The sequence below is a fragment of the Chiloscyllium punctatum genome, chromosome 37, assembly GCF_047496795.1.
Source record: "Chiloscyllium punctatum isolate Juve2018m chromosome 37, sChiPun1.3, whole genome shotgun sequence".
NCBI lineage: Eukaryota > Metazoa > Chordata > Chondrichthyes > Orectolobiformes > Hemiscylliidae > Chiloscyllium > Chiloscyllium punctatum.
The window spans coordinates 26,853,487-26,874,866 of NC_092775.1; the positions used below are offsets into that span (position 1 = coordinate 26,853,487).

The 21,380-nt window shown below is 41.2% G+C and overlaps 1 protein-coding gene across 6 annotated transcripts in view; it reads left to right on the plus strand.

Annotated features, from left to right (window-relative positions):
* Positions 1 to 21,380, plus strand: part of ptprt (protein tyrosine phosphatase receptor type T) — a 1,418,554-nt gene that overhangs the window by 1,125,809 nt on the left and 271,365 nt on the right. For all 6 annotated transcript variants that reach the window (XM_072556501.1, XM_072556497.1, XM_072556496.1 and 3 more), the window contains one exon: positions 15,181 to 15,316. In XM_072556501.1, coding sequence (XP_072412602.1) covers positions 15,181 to 15,316 — 136 coding nt within the window. The remainder of the gene's footprint in view (positions 1 to 15,180; positions 15,317 to 21,380) is intronic.

Here is a 21,380-nt window from a genome sequence, read left to right on the forward strand (position 1 = left end):
TGAGCACCTCACCAAGACCTTCCCCACACCTCCACTACTTGCCTTTAAACAACCGCCAAACCTCAAACAGATCGTTGTTCGTAGCAAGCTGCCCGGCTCTCAGGGCAACTCCATACAACCCTGTCACGGTAGACGCTGCAAGACGTGTCAGTGTGTGGACAGAGATACCACCATTACGCGTGGGGACACCTCCCACCTTGTACATAGCAGGTACTCATGTGACTCAGCCAACGTTGTCTATCTTACACGTTGCAGACAAGGATGCCCGGAGGCATGGGGTACATTGTGGAAACCGGGCAAAGGCTATGACAACGGATGAATGGGCACCACACAACAATCAACAGACAGGAGGGTTCCCTCCCAGTTGGGGAACACTTCAGTGGTCCAGGACATCCAGCCTCGAACCTACGGGTGACCATCCTCCAAGGTGGACTTCGGGACAGGCAGCAGAGAAAAGTGGCCGAGCAGAGGCTGATAGCTAATTATGATACCCATAGGGAGGGCCTCAACCATGTCCTTGGGTTCATGTCACATTACAGGTGACCACCATTGCACTATACATACACACAGATACTCCTACACACACACACTCTCTCACACACACACACACAGGCACTCCTATATACACATACACACGGACACACATACACACAGATGCACACACAGACACCCCCACACACCCTTACAGACACACACACTCCCACACTCACACATGCACCCCCTCTCAGACTTAAGACACTCTGCACTCACTACACACACATACACTTTCTCACACTCACAACCCCCAACCCAGACAGACACACACACACAAAGACCCACATGCACACATATATTTTGTCGGGTGAATTTGTACTTTCAGAGTTACATTGTACTTTGCTCAAAAACTGCATGCATTCATGTAGAACTCTGAGCTCAAAAACTGCATGAATTTATGTAAAACTCCGTTATCTCACTTTTTAGATTAGAATCAATCTAAACATCATGGCATAGACAGAGAACACAGGGGGCCAACACCTTCAACATATTCTGGATTAGTGGTGCTGGAAGAGCATCCAAGTAGCTTTGAAATCGACGTTTCGGGCAAAAGCCCTTCATCAGGAATAAAGGCAGTGAGCCTGAAGCGTGGAGAGATAAGCTAGAGGAGGGTGGGGGTGGGGAGAAAGTAGCATAGAGTACAATGGGTGAGTGGGGGAGGGGATGAAGGTGATAGGTCAAGGAGGAGAGGGTGGAGTGGATAGATGGAAAATAAGATAGGCAGGTAGGACAAGTCTGGACAAGTCATGGGGACAGCTACTGAGCTGGAAGTTTAGAACTAGGGTGAGGTGGGGGAAGGGGAAATGAGGAAACTGTTGAAGTCCACATTGATGCCTTGGGGTTGAAGTGTTCCGAGGCGGAAGATGAGGCATTATTCCTCCAGGCGTCTGGTGATGAGGGAGCGGCGGTGAAGGAGGCCCAGGACCTCCATGTCCTCGGCAGAGTGGGAGGGGGAGTTGAAATGTTGGGCCACAGGGCAGTGTGGTTGATTGGTGCGGGTGTCCCGGAGATGTTCCCTGAAGCATTCTGCTAGGAGGCACCCAGTCTTGTCTAGCTATCACCATTGTTAACAGCTAACCCGAGAATGCAACTTTTTTTATAAAAAGGTTTTATGATTTACACATGAAAGAAATGAAACTACCACTGTATTCTGACAGATGAAAGGCTTAACAGACAATCAATTTTTCAATGTATAATTTCAGTTACATCACACTGTAAATTTTTGTTGTAAATTCTGTGTTATGATCGAGCCCTCCACTATCACCTGATGAAGGAGCGTCGCTCCGAAAGCTAGTGTGCTTCCAATTAAACCTGTTGGACTATAACCTGGTGTTGTGTGATTTTTAACTTTGCATACCCAAGTCCAACATCGGCATCTCCAAATCATGACCAAGGCAAAGTAATTCAAGGCTGCAGTGACTTTAACACCTGTTGACAGGCCGTGGTGAGCATTGTTGTGAGGTATCAGTGAGAACACAAATCTCAATTTCAGTTGTTTCTTGTTCCTGCAGCATTGCTTCTCTGAAGTGCCCAAGTAGACTTTTGTGCAGTGGTACACTCTGTGCTGAGGGTATGGTCTTTATTGTTTTCCTCTACTTCATTCCGGGAATCGATTTAGTTCAGTTGGCCGGATTGTTGGTCTACAGAGCAGTGTGATGCCAACAGCATGAGTTCAATTCTCATCACCGGTTTGTGGTCTCCTTCTCAACCTCTTCCCTCGTCTGAGGTCTGATGGCCGTCAGGTTAAATCAGCACCAGTTGCTTCTCTCTAATGAGAGAGCAGCCCCTACAGTCTGATAAGACTATGGTGACACAACAACTTCATCCCTCTCCTTTGCCATTTTCATGTCCAGGGCTCTGCACCTGCTGCTATGAATGGTCATTGTTATTGATCCCTACCCACAAACACTTGAATCCTATGACCAGTTGTTGCCTTGTTTTTTTATCAGTTGCACTCAGAGTTGTATATGCTGTAGCCATAGTAATATGGAGGGCCATGACTTCCCTCTGACTGAACCCATACTGACCACTTGCTCCACTAACTGAGCTCACAATTGTGTGCCAACAAATGAGTGCCCATCTCCTTGAATCGAGGGGCCATGACTTCCTCTGCTATGTTGCCTTCTCCTTCGACTTGGCCTCTTTCAGGTCCAGATTGTATCTTGTGCCGTTCCACAAACATTGCAGTCTAGTTCTTGACAGCAAGCTCGTTAACAGGCTTAATTAGACAGTGCTCTGAATTGGTAGGGTGCAAAATCCCATTTTGCCACTCACCATTTCCACTACCTGCCCCCAATCCCTGTAAAATCACTGACCATCAGACTGAGATTGACAAACCAGTATGAGGGCTAATGTTGGATAAAAAAACATCATATTGGAAGGGATTTGTAGAGATTTCAAATATAATGGATCTTTTGATGTTTGAGTTTCTGTAAGTTAGTGTAACAGGTTAAGTTTGTTCTCTGAAAGTTTGGGACTCATGCAATTGGTACACCCCTTCACTGAGGGAATCTGCAGTTGCCTTTGTTATTTCTCTTCACACATTCATTTGCCAACAGGTCAGCATTTTGTCCTACCTTGTTTTTGTAATCACTGGGCAGATCTTTGAAGTAAAGGAAATAATAATTGGGAGAGATCTCAAATAGGCTGCCAACCTGCTGTCGTCCATTTTCCACTATTGCACAAAGTCAAGATACACATCGCAGAGTTTATATTGGACATGTTGCAACTCATAACTTACTACAGATAGTAAATGCCAGCATTTCTTCCATCATCTTTCAAAAGAAAGCCAGTATTGTCTGAATTGACAACTTATCCATTGATTCATAAGAAAATAAGTCGTCCATTATAGTAACACCCAGATCTTTGTAAATGTTCCCATCTATTTTGCATGAAGAACTAGTACTGTACATGACTATTAAGTAGACACATTATCCTTTTTCATTAGTGAACTATAAACTTGTGAATGATGTGCTAACAAAACAGATAGCTAACTGTGGCAAAGGTATCTGGCTAGGGTGAACTTTGGACAGGATATTGCACTTATGATCCCCTTGCTTGACACATTATAGTTTACTTTAGTGGCTTTTACATGAAAAGTAAATGCCTGTTGTTGACAATTACAATAAAAATAGTAGGAGCACAGTGTTCCAGTGTTTCTGATGAAGTGATGAGCAGCCTATATACTGCTGTGAACAGCTGCTGCTTATACTGTTGGTAGCATACTGAAGCAGTGAATAATCTACTATGCGTAACAAGAAATCTAGTGTGATTAACTTTCTTGATTTCCTTTCAGTCCCTTAGTATGCAACAACAATTTTATGTTCATGTGTGCAGTCTGTGAATCTTTTCAGGCTGCTCATTCTTCTGATAACTTGCAGGTTGTGATTTTTGCTGAGATTTTACTTAGCTAGTCAACATCAGAAGAGATTCAGCAAAGCTAATATGGGCCATCACATTGTCAGCCGTTATAGTGTTTAAATTATTGGATATACACTATTTCTGGTGTGCAGGGCTATAAAGCTTTGCAGGGATTTTCCAGTTAATTCTATCCACATGGCTAAAATTCAAACAGCTGATCTTGGATTTTTCAGCCGCTGCTTTGTGCCCGGTTATAACATCGTCATATTGAAGATATCACTGTCACGAGTAAAGCAATGTCTTAATGTCAAATATATAGACAGACTGGATTGATTTTAATAGATTTCAACTGGTTTAGTGGGGCAGTAGCATCCTCAAAATGAGACAAGTTACCACATTGCGCTGTTATACACTGACAATATGGCCTTTGCCATTTTGCAAGCAGTTATTTGCTAATACTCAAAGACTGGCTGATTTCAAGGAGTCCACTCCCTTTGAATATGCATTTTGGTATTCCTGGGCCCTGATTAGCATTTTAAGTTGTAACCATGTGATATTTGCACCAAGCTGGAGCAGTTTATGATGATGTTATGGAATTACACATTCCTGAGTATAAATGCCACAGTATGGACAGAGTTAAAACATACAAGAAGAAATTACATTAAAACTTGGAAGACACACCAGACCAAGAGTACTGCATGGGCATGAACATATGAATAAAATAGAATCATCCTTAGCCAATGCAACTGTTCAGCAGAACCTGGTACATTTATGGTCATCATAGACCACATGACATTATTGTTGTTGAATGGGTAGGGGAGTTAAAGTGTTCAACCACAGGATGGTGGGGCTGGTTAGTTCTGGTGTCCTAGAGATGTTCTCTGAAGTGATTCACAAGTTGGCATCCTGCCTCCCCAATATCTCTGGGACACCTGCACTAAACAACCCCACCACCCTGTGGCTGAACACTTTAACTCCCATCCCACCCCACCTTGGCCTCCTCCATCGCCAAACACTTCACCCGATGCCCGGAGGAAGAATGCCTCACCTTCCGCCGTTGAACCCTCCAACCACAAGGGATCAATGTGAATTTCACCAGTTTCCCCATTTCCCCTCCCTCCCCCCCAACCTTATTCCAGTCCCAACCTTCCAACTTGGCACCACCCTCTTGAACTGCCCATCTTCCTTCCCACCTATCTGTTCCACCCTTCTCTCCAACCTATCATCATTACCCCCATCTTCATCTACCTATCACATTCCCAGCTGCCTTCCTCCAGCCCCACATCCCTCCCATTTATCTCTCAGCCCCCTTGGCCCACAAACCTCAGTTCTGATGAAGGCCTTATGCCTGAAACGTCAATTCTCCTGCTCCTTGGATGCTGCCTGACTGGCTGTGCATTTCAACTCAACCAATCTATAAAGAAGCCAAGGTCATTGTGTGGCATCAAACCACGTGCTTAGAAAACAGGGAATAGCATGAAAAAGGCTTAAAGTGGGGTTTCCATTATTCCTGTGCAGCCAATAGGAACAAGATTGCTCCCCCAAGTCCCCCAAAGATAAGCTGGGATCCTACAACTTGCAGCTACTCCCTGTTCCCCAGTCTTGATGGCAGCAGACTTGCAAACTTCACTCCAGCAAATTGCATGAAAGCATCTCAGCTCACTGGTGCAATGTAAGTTAAGCCAGAAATTCAAAATCACAGCCATCTCTTCACCATGGGTATAGACATCCCGTTGTTGCAGTCCATCAATTGGTGTCCAATATTCAAAGTCAACGTCACTATTTATTTAAGCAGTTCACTACCTCCCCGATAAATCAGTGACTGGCTTCCTTTGTTATCGGCACTTCATTGCTGCACTTAGACAATTGTTTCTTAGAGACTTCAGATGAATTGTTCCAATCTATCACCAGGACAGAAAGGGATCTGGGAAATGAGTCCTAACTATCTTCATGAATTCATTCAGGATGCTATGCATTTTGCTTGTCCATATCCTGTATTATTTGAACAGTGTTTTTTTTGTATTAGCTGAAGTGCAAGTCCTTGGACATGACTGCGTCATGAGTAGCATACAATGGAAGCGAGGGATGCTGCAACTGGTAGATTAATATGTTTACCAAGGACCAGTATAGAGAAAAAAAAGGAGACAGAAGGTATACAAGAGATAAGAAATGCTGTGAGAGGGGAAACAGGTATGTGATGCCAAGAGTACATCGAGAACAGAGAAACAAAACTGAGATACAAGTGACAGCTAGCTCAATCCATAAGGTGACTCACTAATCCATTCTCCTTCTAAGGTAATACATGGCACAACGATAAAGACTGGGCCAATTTTGTCCATCAGGATAGTTGGAGGTTTTCATAAAGGATTAAGTGGAATTAATCCATGAATCCAAACAGTCCTCATCCTTTTTAAATTAAACAAAAATCAGGACTCTAAATCAGAAATCAATTTTGAATCCAAGCAGAGCACTTACATGATCTTTTTAACCATTTAACATTTTAAATGTCAGTTGCTTAATTACACACCTTTTGAAGATTAGATTCCCTACAGTGTGGAAACAGGCTCTTCGGCCCAACAAGTCACACCAACCTTCCAAAGAGTAACCCATTCACACTCATTTCCCTCTGACTAATGCACCTAACACAATGGGCAGTTTAGCACAGCCAATTAACCTGACCTGCACATCTTTGGACTCTGGGGGGAAACGCACACAGACACGGGGAGAATGTGCAAACTTCACACAGACTGTCACCTGAGGCTGGAATCAAACCTGGGTCCCTGACACTGTGAGGTAGCAGCGCTAACCACTGAGCCACTGTGCTGCCCTAAGGTGTCTAACTGATGCCACAAAATCTAGAACCAAGCAACATCTATATATTTAACTGTTTTATTTAGAGAATGGCGAATATGTGGAACGGATTGGCCAAGGAGGGAGTAGTAACAAACTAGAGACAAAATTCCATTGTCAAATGCCTATTGTTGGCTTTCCAAATGCTGTATGGGCTTCAAATGGTGCCCATAGCATATGCAGCCATATCTAGAATAGGCAATGCTGGATACCATTTCATAAGGGAGTTTACACAGATATAGAAAGTGTGCATTATAAGTATGTAGCATAGGTAGGTCATGTTTTTCATGACATCAACCATACCAGGCTTGACCGAAATTCTCTAATTAAAGTCCTACCTTTATCGTTGTACAATATTGAGCAACAGGAGGACCTTCGACTGTATTTAGTTTGTTGCTCATTAATTTCTACTCCTATTACTGAATTTGTATGTGTGTTTAGCAATTGTACTACTATTTAAAGAGACTGAGGTCTAAAAGGAGAGGTGTGTCATATATTGAACTCAATTCAAGGGTTTTGTTTGGGTCTGATCTTAACTTCTTTCTTTTACTGATTGCTGCACCGTTCTCTTGGCATAAAACAAAAAAAGTGACTAAAATAGTCTTTGTAATTAAAATAGATGAACAAGTTTATACTCATTGCTTGCCTCTTCCTTGGCACTCCTATGATGTTCCGTGCAACAATTTTCCTATATTTATTGGCCCTGGATAAATGCAAGCTGTTGTCAGTCCCAAGTTTTAAAGAACCGTTCCTGGGCCAAAAAACCTTTGCTTTCCAATCAGCCATCTTCATTAGTGCAACGTAAGTGCAGAATTAAGATACAAAGTTTTACCTTTCAAGTTGAGGATTTGAGGTCAAGCATGATTCCAGGTCCTGAATATACCTGAGAGGACAACAGGATGTCCACTTCAATCTCACTGGAGGCAGCTTGTGACAAAGCTGCTCTTGTGCAGATACCATGTCCATCCTTAATGCTGGCAGAGGCCTAAACAGTGCCACCAAGAAACCTGTGCCTACTTGAGGACAGCTGAAGAACCCCCTCTGAACTAATCCTTGGGACCATGAGAACTGTCTTTTCTTTAATGAAGAAGGTACTTGTTTACTAGCTGCCTCCTATTCATTGACTTGGGTGGATGGGGTACAATCCACCACAGACAGTCTGGTAAACTGACCATTATTGGGTCATCTCAATGTTTAACTTTACCTGTGGCAAAGAAACCAGTCCCACCCTCAGTAAAATGGCCTGATGTTGGTACAGCATCGGGGAACTGATCTGATCGATTGGGCTGCCCTAGCTTTTTTACTGCCTACACCCTCCACCATGAGCCTACCTCATGGCCATGAGTAAAGTTCCTCCTGAGGAGACAGTATTTCTTCAGCAATATATGTTTAAAATTGAAAAGCAAAAGGATTGTGGACGCTAGAGACCTGAAACAAAAGCAGAAATTGGTGGAAAATTGCAGCAGTTCTGGCAGCATGTGTAAGGAGAGAGCAGAGTTAATGTTTTGAGTCCAATGACTTCATCAGAACTAATAGGAGCTCAAAAAAGTGGTATTTATGGTGAAGCTGGATTGGTTCGGGGGGAGGGAGGTGAGCAGATAGCTGGAGATGGAGCCTGGAGAGATAGGGAGATATGAAAGCGATAGGCAGATAAGGGCAGTATTGACAGTAGGCTGGGACAGAAGAGAAGCTGAAAAGTAATAAAAGGGATAAGAGTAGGTGAGAATAGGTAGGCTGTGTTGAGAGCAACCCATATCAGGATCAGTGTTTGGGGATGGTTAAAAAACGTTGAAGAATGGAATCAGGCTCTAAAATTATTGAACTCAATGTTGGGTCCTGGAGGCAACAGGGTCCCCAAGCAAAAGATGAGATACTGTATTCGAGCTTGCACTAAGGCTCACAGGAACAGTGCAGCAGGCCTGCAACTGAAACACTGACTTGGGATCATGGTGGTGTGTTGATGCTGCAGGCAACTGCAAGTTTCAGGTCACTTTCACAGACAGAATGTAGGTGTTTTGCAAAGCTCCCCAGTGTGGACGAGACCACATTGTGAGCAGTGAATACAGTAGACCGGATTGAGTGAAGTGCAGATAAATTGCTGCTTCACCTGGCAGGTATATCTTAGGTTTTAGATAGTGAGGAGGGAGAAAGTAAATGGGCAGAGGTTACACCTTCTACAATTGCAGGGGTAAGTGCTGCAGGGGTGTGGGAAAATGTTGGGAATGGAGGAAGAGTGGACCAGGGTGTCCTGGAGGGAACAGTCCCCTGTGGAATGCTGACAAGGGAGGAGAGGGGAATATGCATCCCACACCCCTGTAGCACTTACCCCGTCAATTGTAGAAGGTGTAACTTCTGCCCATTTACTTTCTCCTGCTGGAGGGATAGAAATGGTGGTTTACAATTCTTTTGATGTGGAGGCTTTAAGGAGGAATTTGAAGAGCAGGGGGTCCCTATCATCTTTGTGGGAGAAAAGAATAGATGTGAGGGCAGAGCTGTGGCTAAGAACCCTGTCAATGTAATGGTGGGGAATTCTCAGTTGAGGAGAGGGGTGAACATTTCTGTGGCACCCCTATGGAGGTGGCATCATCGGAACAGATGCGATGGAGGTGGATAAGTTGGGAGAATGGGATGGAGTCCTTACAGGAAGCCAGGGTGTAAGGATGTGTCATCAAGGTAGCTGTGGGAATTGTGGGTTTGTAGTTGGTATTGGTGGCCAGCCTATCCACAGAAGTGGAAACAGAGATGAGAAGGAAGGGAAGGATGGGGCCAGAGATTAACCTGGTGAAGATGAGGTTAGGGTAGAAACTGGAAGCAAAATTTATAATTTTTTCCAGTTCCAAACAAGAGAGAGAAGCAGCACCAATAATACCATCGAGATGCCATTTCTGTGTGGGGCCCAAGTAGGATTGGAGCAAGGAATGTTCCATATACCCCACAAAGAGGTGGGTATTACAAGGACTAATGCAGGTACCAATGGGCATACTTTGATTTAAAATTGACTCAGTTATTAGTTTTTCAGTTTAGAGTTGTTAACAAAACATAGCAGTACATTTATTCAGCATTATGAGTTTCAGTTTAATATTGTTTGCCCTGGTCTTCCTGTTATATTGCCTTGCTGTTCCCAAGACCTTTCCCCCCCAGCTCCTGCTCCAATATCAGTCCTAAAGTTGTGCTGGCCTTCCTCATTGCTCAGTTTTTTTCCACCCTAGTCCCATTCCCTCACTCTATTCTTAACATTAAAGTCTGTATACTCCTGGGTTCCTCGCTTCCATTCTGAACTGGGCTCCAATTCATGACAAAAAGTTGGTTAATGCACGTAGGTCTTTTTGCATGGACCAGCTTCTATCACTAGATGAAACTTGCTCTATTAAGATATTGTCAGGTGAATGTAATTTTGTCATAGTTATGATACATGCATCACTGTTTATCTCTTCTTTATTTTTAAGTTCATTTAATTTTGAAGGCATTTAAGAATGTGTACCATTTCAACTTAACGTTTTACAGTACATTTCTGCTAAGAATGGTCCTGAAGTACAGAATTTGTTTTTACATTCAGCGATTTAATTTATTTTACAAATTCCTTCGGATAGGAATATGTGCATTTATGATATTTCAGCTGTACATTGTTTTCTTCAAGCAAGAAATGTTTGAAGGAACTTAACTCTAGTTTTAACATTGATTTCTAAGAGCAACTAAGTTGCTTAAAGTTGTTTACAATCACACTTTTCAGGAAAGCTGCCATAACTTTAAGTGTGGACTTTGTGTGTACCACCAGGTTCTCATCTTACATGTAATGGGCATCAAGAAGAGATGTCCAGAAAATCCAAGAATTTTGATTTGCATATTTTCACCTTTGTTAGAAAATCCTCATAAATGTTGTAAGCAGCAGAGCCTTTAGCTAAGCATAAAAAGATCAGTTAAGGAATAGGTCTCGGGACTATCAGGTTGACCGCACAGCTCCAACTCTTTGGGTACCAATTGATCATCAAAGTGACCATCGTGGTGAGCAGGAAGAAGGCACACAACCTAAACTGTGCCATGTATTATTTTTGGGGGAGTGAGTTGGGTGAAACAGGTGGATGGAACCACCTGAAGAAGACAAGTCGAACATTTGAGCCTCACTTCAAAAGAAGCTTCTAGAAGCGTGGCGAGTGAGGGTGGAGTAGGTATCCACCACGGGAGGGAAGCCTGGTGCCCTCGATTTTTTTGTGGATCACAGATGCTTCCCAGTATGCCATGAACTGCAAGGAAACTATTTTAAAACAAATTGACTTGCCTATTATTCTGAATCTGTCAAGTCTAGTCCTCCTGACAAGGCCCTCGCTGTTACCAAAATGAGCTTGAATTATGTCATTATTTATTGTGTTTTAGATTTCAGTGAAACCTTCTCCTGCCCAGTGTAAGAGTCTGACCTGCTGGCCAGTACGGACCTATTAAAATGGTACATTGTGTGAGGTCAGCGACATTTAAGTAAGCAGATCTCTGCAAACATTTTCAAGTTCAACAATTATGTTGTCTAGCCAGAACCAATAGTGAAGGATTAAGTCAGTAAACACTCCAATCTGTTCCCTTTGAACTTAATCAATCAGCTCAAAGGGGTCTGACTGGTGGGAATGGCAGGGATGAGAGCAGTGAAAGGAAGCTAATGGAATGGCTGAATAACTGCAAAATTAATATCATACAGAGCCAAAAGCAAGGATGTTAGCAGTTTGAAAAGGCAGATGTAAGCAATGCAGAGGAGAAGAGTCAATGCCAGATGTTGAGTCAGAGGATTTAGAATTGAAAGTGGGTTGGCAGATATCAGCAATCAGGAGCACAGGAGTGTCAATGTAATTTCCTTTTATAAGCTCTTTGTGAGCAACATTGCTCCCCGGAGAGCATGCTCACAAAAATTACCTCATCTTTACCAAAAACTGATTTGATAAATGAGTATTTTATGCCCAACACTGTTACTGGAATATCTGAAAGTGCTTCACACTATGAAGTGCAGTGTTTGTTGTTGGGTGAAGATCTTTTGCACTTTATTGGTCAATTATCAGCAACTGAATGATTAAGTTATTTAATTGAAACACACCCTTCAATGGTGTTAAAATGATGTTTAAAATCTAAATGGCAAAATGTGGGCAAGGAAAGCTGAGCCTTGCTGAGGGTTAGAGTATTTTTATGTTTATGAATGACATATCTACAGAGGAACCTCGATTACCTGAACAATACAGGTGGGGAGTACTTTGTTCGGATAATCGAATGTTCAGATAATCGAATGCCAGATAACACAGTTCCTTGCAATCTTGTTCGGATAATCGACGTTTGGATCAATCCTCTGACATTGGAAAAAAAGTGGAAAATCAATAGAAAAGATTTTGTTTTGTATATATCCTCCTTTCTTGCTCTGTCCTCCTAGACATTCTGAATCAGGCTGTAGCATAGTTTCCTAGGATCAAATAGTCTTCCTTGTGTGTCTGATCATTGACTCACAGTAATATGTGAATCACACATAAATGCCATCGCTGTACCTTAAATAGATGTGTATGCATTTATATATAGGCACATTTTACAGTTTGGCTTCCTAAGTATGGATCAACAGCAAAAATCTCAGCTGAATTTTCATCTTTCATTGACTAGGTCCCTAAATCGTCCACTGCCATGTTGGGTGAGAATTTACAGCTGTGGAAGAAGTAATTGAACTCAGGATGCTTCTGATCTGTTGAGATCAATTCCACAGCTTGTTATGCACCTTACCCATCAAACTGTCATTCAAAATTTTCAAATTTGAAACTCATCTTTTTCTTCAAAAAGAAAATTTCTTTGTATACTGAGTTTTTTTAATATACATGCGTGCACATATCTTATTGATATGTGTGTAAATATTTTAAGTCTGAATTTGCGAATAATTTGTAGAGATATACATGAGTGCAAATATTTATATCAATATTGGCAGGTGTTGATATTTGTTTCAAGTTGAATATAATCATTTGATATAATGGCATGAATGATTCATATCGATATATTGTGAATGTTATGTGGACATATCTGGATGCAAATATATATATGATACATTTGGTCTATGTTTTCTATAGATACTTCCTAGCAAGTTTTGAGAAGATTTGTAACTAAGGTTGAAGTTCTAGTTGTAGATTTGCTCGCTGAGCTAGAAGGTTCATTTCCAGGCGTTTTGTCACCATACTAGGTAGCATCTTCAGTGGGCCTCAGGTAAAGCACTGCTGATAATTTCTGCTTTCTATTTATATGTTTGGGTTTCTGTGGGTTGGTGATGTCATTTCCTGTGGTGATGTCATTTCCTGTACTTTTTTTCTCAGGATTTGGTAGATGGGGTCTAACTCAATGTGTTTGTTGATAGAAAACCAAACATAGAAAGCAGGAATTTTCAGCAGTGCTTCGCCCGGAGGCCCACTAAGAAGTTATCTAGTATGGTGATGAAACATCTGGAAATGAACCTTCCAGCTCAGTGAGCAAACCTACATCCAAATACTTCTCTCTGAATAAAAATAAGGCCAGAGATCTTCATTTTTCAAATGGTGTGAAATCGTTGTGTTCACTATATAGGGTGAACCATATTTTTTGGATGTTCCTCAATGCATAGAGAAATTCTGCAAGATAACACTTTTAAAAAATATTTCCAGTGCATTGTTTACCATTTCCAGAGCAAGGGAAATTTTACAAACAGTATGAAAAGTAAACTTGTTTACCTGAAAGGAGATTTTTTTAAACAGATTCATGCATCACAAACCAGAGTAGCTGTTTCTAAACCATAGTATCAACAGGAAAATTCTGCCAACATTTGGTTTCATTTTGTTGTGTTTACGACCATCAGAGCTGTTTGATGGTTGCACTGATTTTCCCAATCTGAATCAGTTGTTTAAAATTGAGACCTGATTGTGTTATCATTTACATAATCATTCTGAGCTGTTGACAACTGCCATATGTGTGAGTAGCATCTGGATTTTCTAACCTGAAGTGAAGTTTTGTGCATCTTTCTAGCCAAGATTTGCCTCAAGGCTCAAGTAGGCCATTTGTTTTTTTTTCAATCTCAAGCTCTTGCTGCAGACAACTTGGAAAACTTTCATGCTCGCTTTCAACTGGTATGAATTTTGCTGGTGCCTTTCAAGGTCAAAAAGAGTCGAACTGCAGCGACAGTTTGAGAAGTCTCAATAACTCCTACCCATCTTGACAAGGTGCACATGTGGGTACAAAGCCTATCCACAGCTTTCCTCAAAAGAGTTTAAAGTGTGAGTCTAAGAGCACGTGCTCACTGAAGAACATCCAACCCAACTTGGCTTCCTGGATGTAAATTCTGACTTATTCCTTCTCCCAACTCAGAAATTTAAGATTCCACATGTTTACATGGACATTAAAGGATCCAACAACCAGCAAATAAAAACTTGCTCCTTTCTTCCTCAAGAAGATAATTTGCTGTAGTATTCTAGCCATTCCAAATTTGATTTAAAATAATTGTAATGCCCTCCTTACATAACAAACATATGCTTCAGCAGTTTACTGATTTTCTGGAGCAATAGATTATCACGATTCCATGCAGTTCCTCTTTGTTTGATCTCATCCTTGTCAGCAGTGTTATAGTCCAGTGATAATTCTACAGACTGTATCAATCTAACACACTGAATGACAAATTCCTATTTATATCCATGGAAATATTTAGATCACACTAGTGATTCCTCTTCATGTACAATTCATTTTGCTTTTCATGTCAATTTATTCTTTTTGTCAAAGTTCATTTAATTTTAAAAGATCTCCCAATTTCTTTCCTTCCATAACTGTTGAAATTATTTTAAAAATTCCATTCAGCAATTGTTTTTGTTAGTTTATACATGAGGCAAATTTTAAAAAGCAGTCAGAGGACGTAGGATGGCTTCAGTATTTAGCAGCATCCTATTGACCTAAAGCAACCTACCATGTTACAAAAACCGATCCACTAGTGAGTGGCCACCTCCCCTTTCCAAGGGGAAGATTATGATTGAAAGCATAACTAGGGAAATGAAGGTTGAATAAACCATGGTATTGTAACCACTAAAATTAATGAAAAGAATTTGAGGGGCTGAATACTGACAATTTCCTATGAGCCACTGATTACGAGAGCTATTCCAAGTGGAAGTATCAAATTATGGGACCACTCCCTCATGATTATTAACTCATGCCAACCAACCAGCAGTAACAGGTTGAGACCAAGGGAGCAGAATAATTTTAACAAGTCGTTCCAGCTCAATTTGAGACCTTCTCATCTTGTGTCACTGTAACATGTCAGAACATCAAAAACCAACAAGTTAATACTGAAGCAAAATATTTGAAGGAGATATTTGTAAACAGTGCTTTTGCAAAAAAGGATGTAACTTTGATGTTCAAAGTGATGAAAGCAGATTCACTTTCAAGATCTTATTAATTCTGTGATTTCTTGCATTTCAGGTGCCTCAACACAGAACTCCAATACAGTGGAGCCAGAAAAACAAGTAGATAACACAGTGAAAATGGCTGGAGTTATTGCAGGAATCTTAATGTTCATCATCATCATGCTGGGAGTGATGCTGATAGTTAAAAAACGGTAGGTTTTATGAGAAAATATTTTCAGTTCAACATTTGCAACCGAAGTTTATGACAAGGAAATAGACAGTACATGGATTTTATTTTGTAGAACATTGGAAGGAAATTAGGCATGGAGGAACCTTTACCATAGCTTGGTGAATTGACTTGAATTTGAACAAATGTGTTTTAGATATTTATCTGGATAGCCTAGTCACGCATGCATGATTGTAAGTAGTTGCAATCTTGTACAATTTATCCTGTCACTTCCAAGATGGATTTTGCTATAAATGCAATCTAATGATTTGACTCCTATTGGTTCCACTTAACTGACCAAATTTGGTGTCTGATCAAATTGACTTCATTTTCTACGCAGTTGAGAATAGAAAGCCAATGAAGACAAAAAAAAACTGAAGTCATGAAGTAAATAGATAAAAATTAAATTTGAAAATAAACATTTCTGAGCTACATCTTCAGCCAGTATAAAAAAAACATTTTATTTGTGTTTCCAAGAATTAGGCTAGTTTCCAAACTTTAGTAAAAGCAAAATAGTTCGCACATTTGGAAGGAAGAATCCACTTTATGTTTGAAATTCCAGTTTCATTAAGTTTCAAGGGATTTGATAAGGTTAAGCTCACCACACCCTTTAAAATTTGTCTCAAATTTTGTTCAGTTATTTCTTTTCCTTTATTCTCAAAAATTGATCATTAATTACCTTGACGTGACAGCAAGCAAATACACTGATTGATAGTGAATTGAGCAGGGCGTTGGGTCTAATGCATGGATTCACTCAGTTGATTTCAATTCAAACAGTTTGATGACATATTGAAGCTCTAAATCCCTGATTTGGAGGAAGAATGAGAACTTGACCAGGATTCGTGGTTTTGATGGTTTTTCTAGTGATTCCTGTTCATATGTGTCTCGAGCGCAGACCTGGTCAGAATAATCTGGTTTGGCTAAGATACCCCTCAATATCAATTTAAGAAATAGCACAAACGCTCACTGTCAGAATTTATGCACAAACAATAAACACTCGGTCAATGCATTGGATGGCAGCTGATGCCTATAGAACCATACATAGTGGCCTTAAAGTTGACTTAAATCACACCAACTGCTGTGAAATAAGATTACTGGACAGGATGGGGCACACATATTCTGTGTAGAATTGTTTTGTTGCCATATTGGTAAACAGCAGGAAAAATGCAGTTAGAGCTGCCTCTTGCTCCCTTCTGAATTGTCACCATCCCTCTGCCTGCCCCATTGGCTGTGCCTCCTACCACCTCCCAGCTATCTGGGACTGACCTGAAGGCCACTGCTGGTGACATAGCAGGCAGAAATCTGATTGGTCGACAAAAGTTAAACAAAGGATGGCCAGTCGATGTGATATATTTGGATTTCCAGAAAGGCTTTGACAAGGAGGCACTCAGACGGCTGTTAAACAAGATAATAACATCATGGTGATGGAGCAAGGTATTGGCATGCATAGAGGGTTGGCTGACTGGCAGAAGGCAGAGAGTGGGGCTAAGTGGGTCTATTTCAGGATTGTAGCTGATGACGAGTGGAGTTCCACAGGGGTCAGTGTTGAGACCACACAATTCATGTTATATTAACAATCTGGATGATGGAACTGAAGATATTGTTGCCAAGTTTGCACAGGACACAAAGATAGGTGGAGGGACAGGCAATGTTGAGAAAGCAGGGAGGTTGCAGAAGAGTGGACAATGAAGTGGCAGATAGAATACAATTTGGAAAAGTGTCACTTTCCTCTGAACTATTTCTAAATGGGGAATAGCTTCAGAAATCTGAAGCACAAAGGGACTTGGGAGTCCTGGATCAGGATTTACTTAAGGTTAACATGCAGGCTCAGTTGGCAGTTAGGAAGGCAAATGCAATGTTAGCATCATGTCAAGATGGCTGGAATACAAGAGCAGGATATATTACTATGGTTGTATAAGGCTCTGGTCAGACCATATTTGAAATAATAAGAGCAGTTTTGGGCTCCATATCTAGGGAAGGATGTGCTGGCATTGGAGGGGGGTTCAGAGAAAGTTCACAAGAACGATCCCACAAATGAAGGACTTGTCATATGAGGAGTTCAGCAGGATATTCATGGGAGTGGGGAAGGGAGAATCTGAAGGAAACCTACAGAGTACTCAGAAGCCTGGATAGAGTGGACTTGGAGAAGATGTTTCCACCAATAAGAGAGTCTAGGACCAAACAGCACCCCCTCAGAGTAAAAGGACGATCCTTTAGTGCTGAAATGAGGATGAATTTGTTCAGCCACAGGGCTGTTAATCTGTGAAACACATTGTCACAGAAGGCTGTGGAAGCCAAGTCATTGTGCGTCTTTAAGCCAGAGATAGACATGTTCTTGTTTAGTAAGGGGATCAAAGTTTAAAGGAAGAAGGCAGGAGAACAAATTTATCCATTCATCTAGTTTTATCATTGAAACAGACCCTTCGGTCCAACTCCTCCATGTCGACCAGATGTCTTAAATTAATCTAGTCCCATTTGCCAGTATTTGGCCTATGTCCCTCTAAGCCCTTCCTATTCACATACCCATCCAGATGCCTTTTAAATGTTATAATTTTACCAGCTTCCACCACTTCCTCTAACAACTCATTCCATACATGCAACACCCTCTGTGTGAAAAAGTTGCCTCTTTGGTCCCTTTTAACTCTTTTCCCTCTCACTTTAAATCTATGCCGTCTAGTTTTGGATACCCCCACTCTGAAGAAACAACCTTTGCTATTCATCTTATTCATGCCCCTCATGATTTTATAAACCTCTATAAGGTCACGCCTCAGCCTCCCACACTCCAGGGAAAACAACCCTCGCGTAGTTCAACCTCTCTAACTTGAGAAATATATCAGCCATATTTGAATGTCAGAGCAGACTCAATGGACCAAATGACCTAATTCTGCTCCTCTATACCTTATGGTTTCAGGTGCCTGGGAAATCCCAGCCTGCACTCATAGCTTGGTAGGTTAATTTACAGGAAGTGTGAAGGCCCAGAACAGATATGTCTCAGGCCTACCAATTCTGGTTCAGGGATTGCTCATAAAATTTAGGTTGGTATCTTCACAACAAGGTGGATGTGAATTAGGAGAGAAACCAAGATAACAAGTGGGAATTAAGTAGGAATTTGCATATAGTATTTGGAATTTTACATGTACGTGACTATCTTTATTAAGGAAATGGCTTGGTGTAAAAATGTTTCATTACATGTTCATGCATAACTACTTCGATTCACAATGCAGTTTCCCTTCATATTCAGCATTGGGTGTATGCTTGTTGGGTGTTAGCAGAGTGGGAGGGGGGAGGGGAAAGTGAGATGTAAAGATTGTGAAGTGGACTAATCCGCAGCAGGATCTGAGCCTTGGCCCAGGGGTGTGTGGGGTACTGATGCTGAAAGGGAGTGTTCAATTCCAATCTAGAGGTGTCAACAGGTTTCAGATTTCAGGATGGGAAGGCCAATTCTAGGGTATGGTATTCTATTTCTAGTTGACATTTGGTATGGGGTATTTGACGATCAGACACCTCGGGAGATGAGATAAGACGCATTGTATCAGAGGTTGGAGATCTTGGGAAATAGATTTGGTAAGTTTGGGGTACATTGGAGGCTGTTTGGGAAATTTGCATTTCTATGAAGTTTGAGGGGGGACAGAGATCTTGGAGGGGATTTAGGAAGGGTTAGGAAGGGGTGGAGGTGGAAAAGAACAGCAGGTCAGGCAGCATCCAAGGAGCAGGAAAATCGCCATTTCATCAGGAATCTGATGAAGAGCTTTTGCCAGAAACGTTGATTTTCCTGTTCCTTGGATGCTGCCTGACCTGCTATGCTTTTCCAGCACCGCTCTAATCTAGACTCAGGTTTCCAGCATCTGCAGTCCTCCTTTTTACCTAGGAAGGGGTGGAGTCAATTGTTCAGTCATGCGGAATTGGCAATACAGGAAAACCATTCAGCAGCTAACTGGAAAGACACTGACATCCTAGATCCAGCAATTCTCACCTGCTATGAGCCTCCAGCTTTTACAAAGCCCAAAATATCCATCTAGCCGGTGTCACACCTGAAATTAGGGATAAAAATGAGGACGCCAGCCCCTTTATTACCATTAATTGGCAACACAATGAAGTGGATTTATTATCTGTCTCCAGAATAAAGGTAAATTGGAGAAATATTTTACAGATTATAAACTATAGACCAGTAAGAGATATAAAAATGCAAATCAAAAGCAGATTAAATAATTTAGAGATGCAGGACCAGTCATGGTGTGGGAGCTGGTGAACCTCGTTGTGACCACATCTGTAACAAGTGTTGGTTGCTTAAGGAAGTGTGGTTCAGCTGGAGCCTGACCTTTGAACATTACATATCAAGGAAGGGAATGTTACCTGGATATTGTGTTTCAGAAGGCAGTCACACCCTATGGTTTAGGTACTTCTCATTTGGCCAGTGGTTAGGCACAAAAGAGTGTGACTACAAGTGAGGCAGGTTCTAAATTTAACATTGGAGGAGACTCAGCTCTTGACCTTGTCCAATAGGTATGGAGTACTTATGGAGGAGAGAAAGGACTATAGGGAGGATGGACAAATTGACCACTGCATCGTGACACAGGAGGCCATTCGGGCAGATAATGGTAGTGGTAGGGGATTCTCTAATTAGAGGGACATCCTTTGCAAGCAGAATCTCGAGTCTGGCATGGTGTGTTGCCTGTCTGGTGCCAAGGTAAGGGACATTTCAAGGTACTTGAAAGGATATTGGAGTGGGAGGGAGAAGAGCCAGTCATTGCAATTCAGGTTAGGATCAACAACATTGACAAAAGTAGGCAAAAGGTCCTGTTTGGGAAATATGAGGAATTAGGAACAAAGTTAACAAACAGGACCTCAAGGGTTATAATCTTTGGATTATTATCTGAGCCATGTTCAAATTGGTATAGCAATAAATAAATTAGGGAAGTAGACACATGGCAAAAAGGGTGGTGCAAGAAAAAGAAGTTTTGATTTCATTGGACATGGCATTGGGACAGGAGGGAACTGTACTGTGGGGACAGGCTCCACTTGAACTGATCTGGGACCAATGTCCGAGCAGAAAGACTAAATGGGCCAGTCTTAAGGACTTTAAATTGGTAAATGGCAGGGAGAGCTTGAAGGAAGTCAGTACAGTTTCAAAATCTAGTAACACGATCGAGAATAAAGAAACAGCCAGGAATCATACTTCATTTATGCCTGAGAATGATAAAACTATATTCATGTGTATTGATCAAAACAAAAGAGAGCAATAATAAAAAGGTGAATAAAGCATCAGTGCTGAGTATGAGTTCTAATAAGAGTTCTATCTACAAATGCACAGAGCATAAGGAATGAATTAAATGGGTGCACAAATGCACATTGTAAAATATGATATAGCAACCATACTGAGAAATGGCTGGAGGATGGTTGGGATTGGGATCTAAATGACCAGGTTATAAGGTTTACAGGACAGATAACATAGCAGAGGAGATGGAGTAGCCTTAATGATTAGAAACAAAATTATAATGAGGGGAAAATATTTAGTGGAGGCCATATTGGTGGAACTGAGGGACAGTAAAGGATCTAAAACTATAATAGATATTGTGCATAAACCCCCTCATGGCAGCTCTAAAGTACTAGATTCTTTAAATGCAGAAATTAGACAAATGTGTAACAAATCCAATGTAGTATTAATGCAGGATTTTAACTTTAACATAAATTGAGAACGGCAACCAAGCACCTATCAGAAAGGTAGTGGATTTCTGGAGTGTGGGTTGGGATAATTTCTTAGAACAATATGTCCTGGGTGCAACAAGGGGACAAACAATATTAGGTTTAGTAAGGTGTAACAAGCCAGATTTAATGAGTAACTTAATTATGCATAAACATTTATCAAATAGTGATCATAACATGATCGAGTTCAGTGGAGCACTTGAAAGCAAGAAAAAGCAAAAGTTTTAGATTCAGGTAAGGCCGATTTTAACAAGATGAGACAGAGACAGAGTAAAATGGGAAAATCTGCAAATGGGGAAAACAAATGAAGAACGGTGGAGGATGTTTAAAGAAACATTTAACTCAAA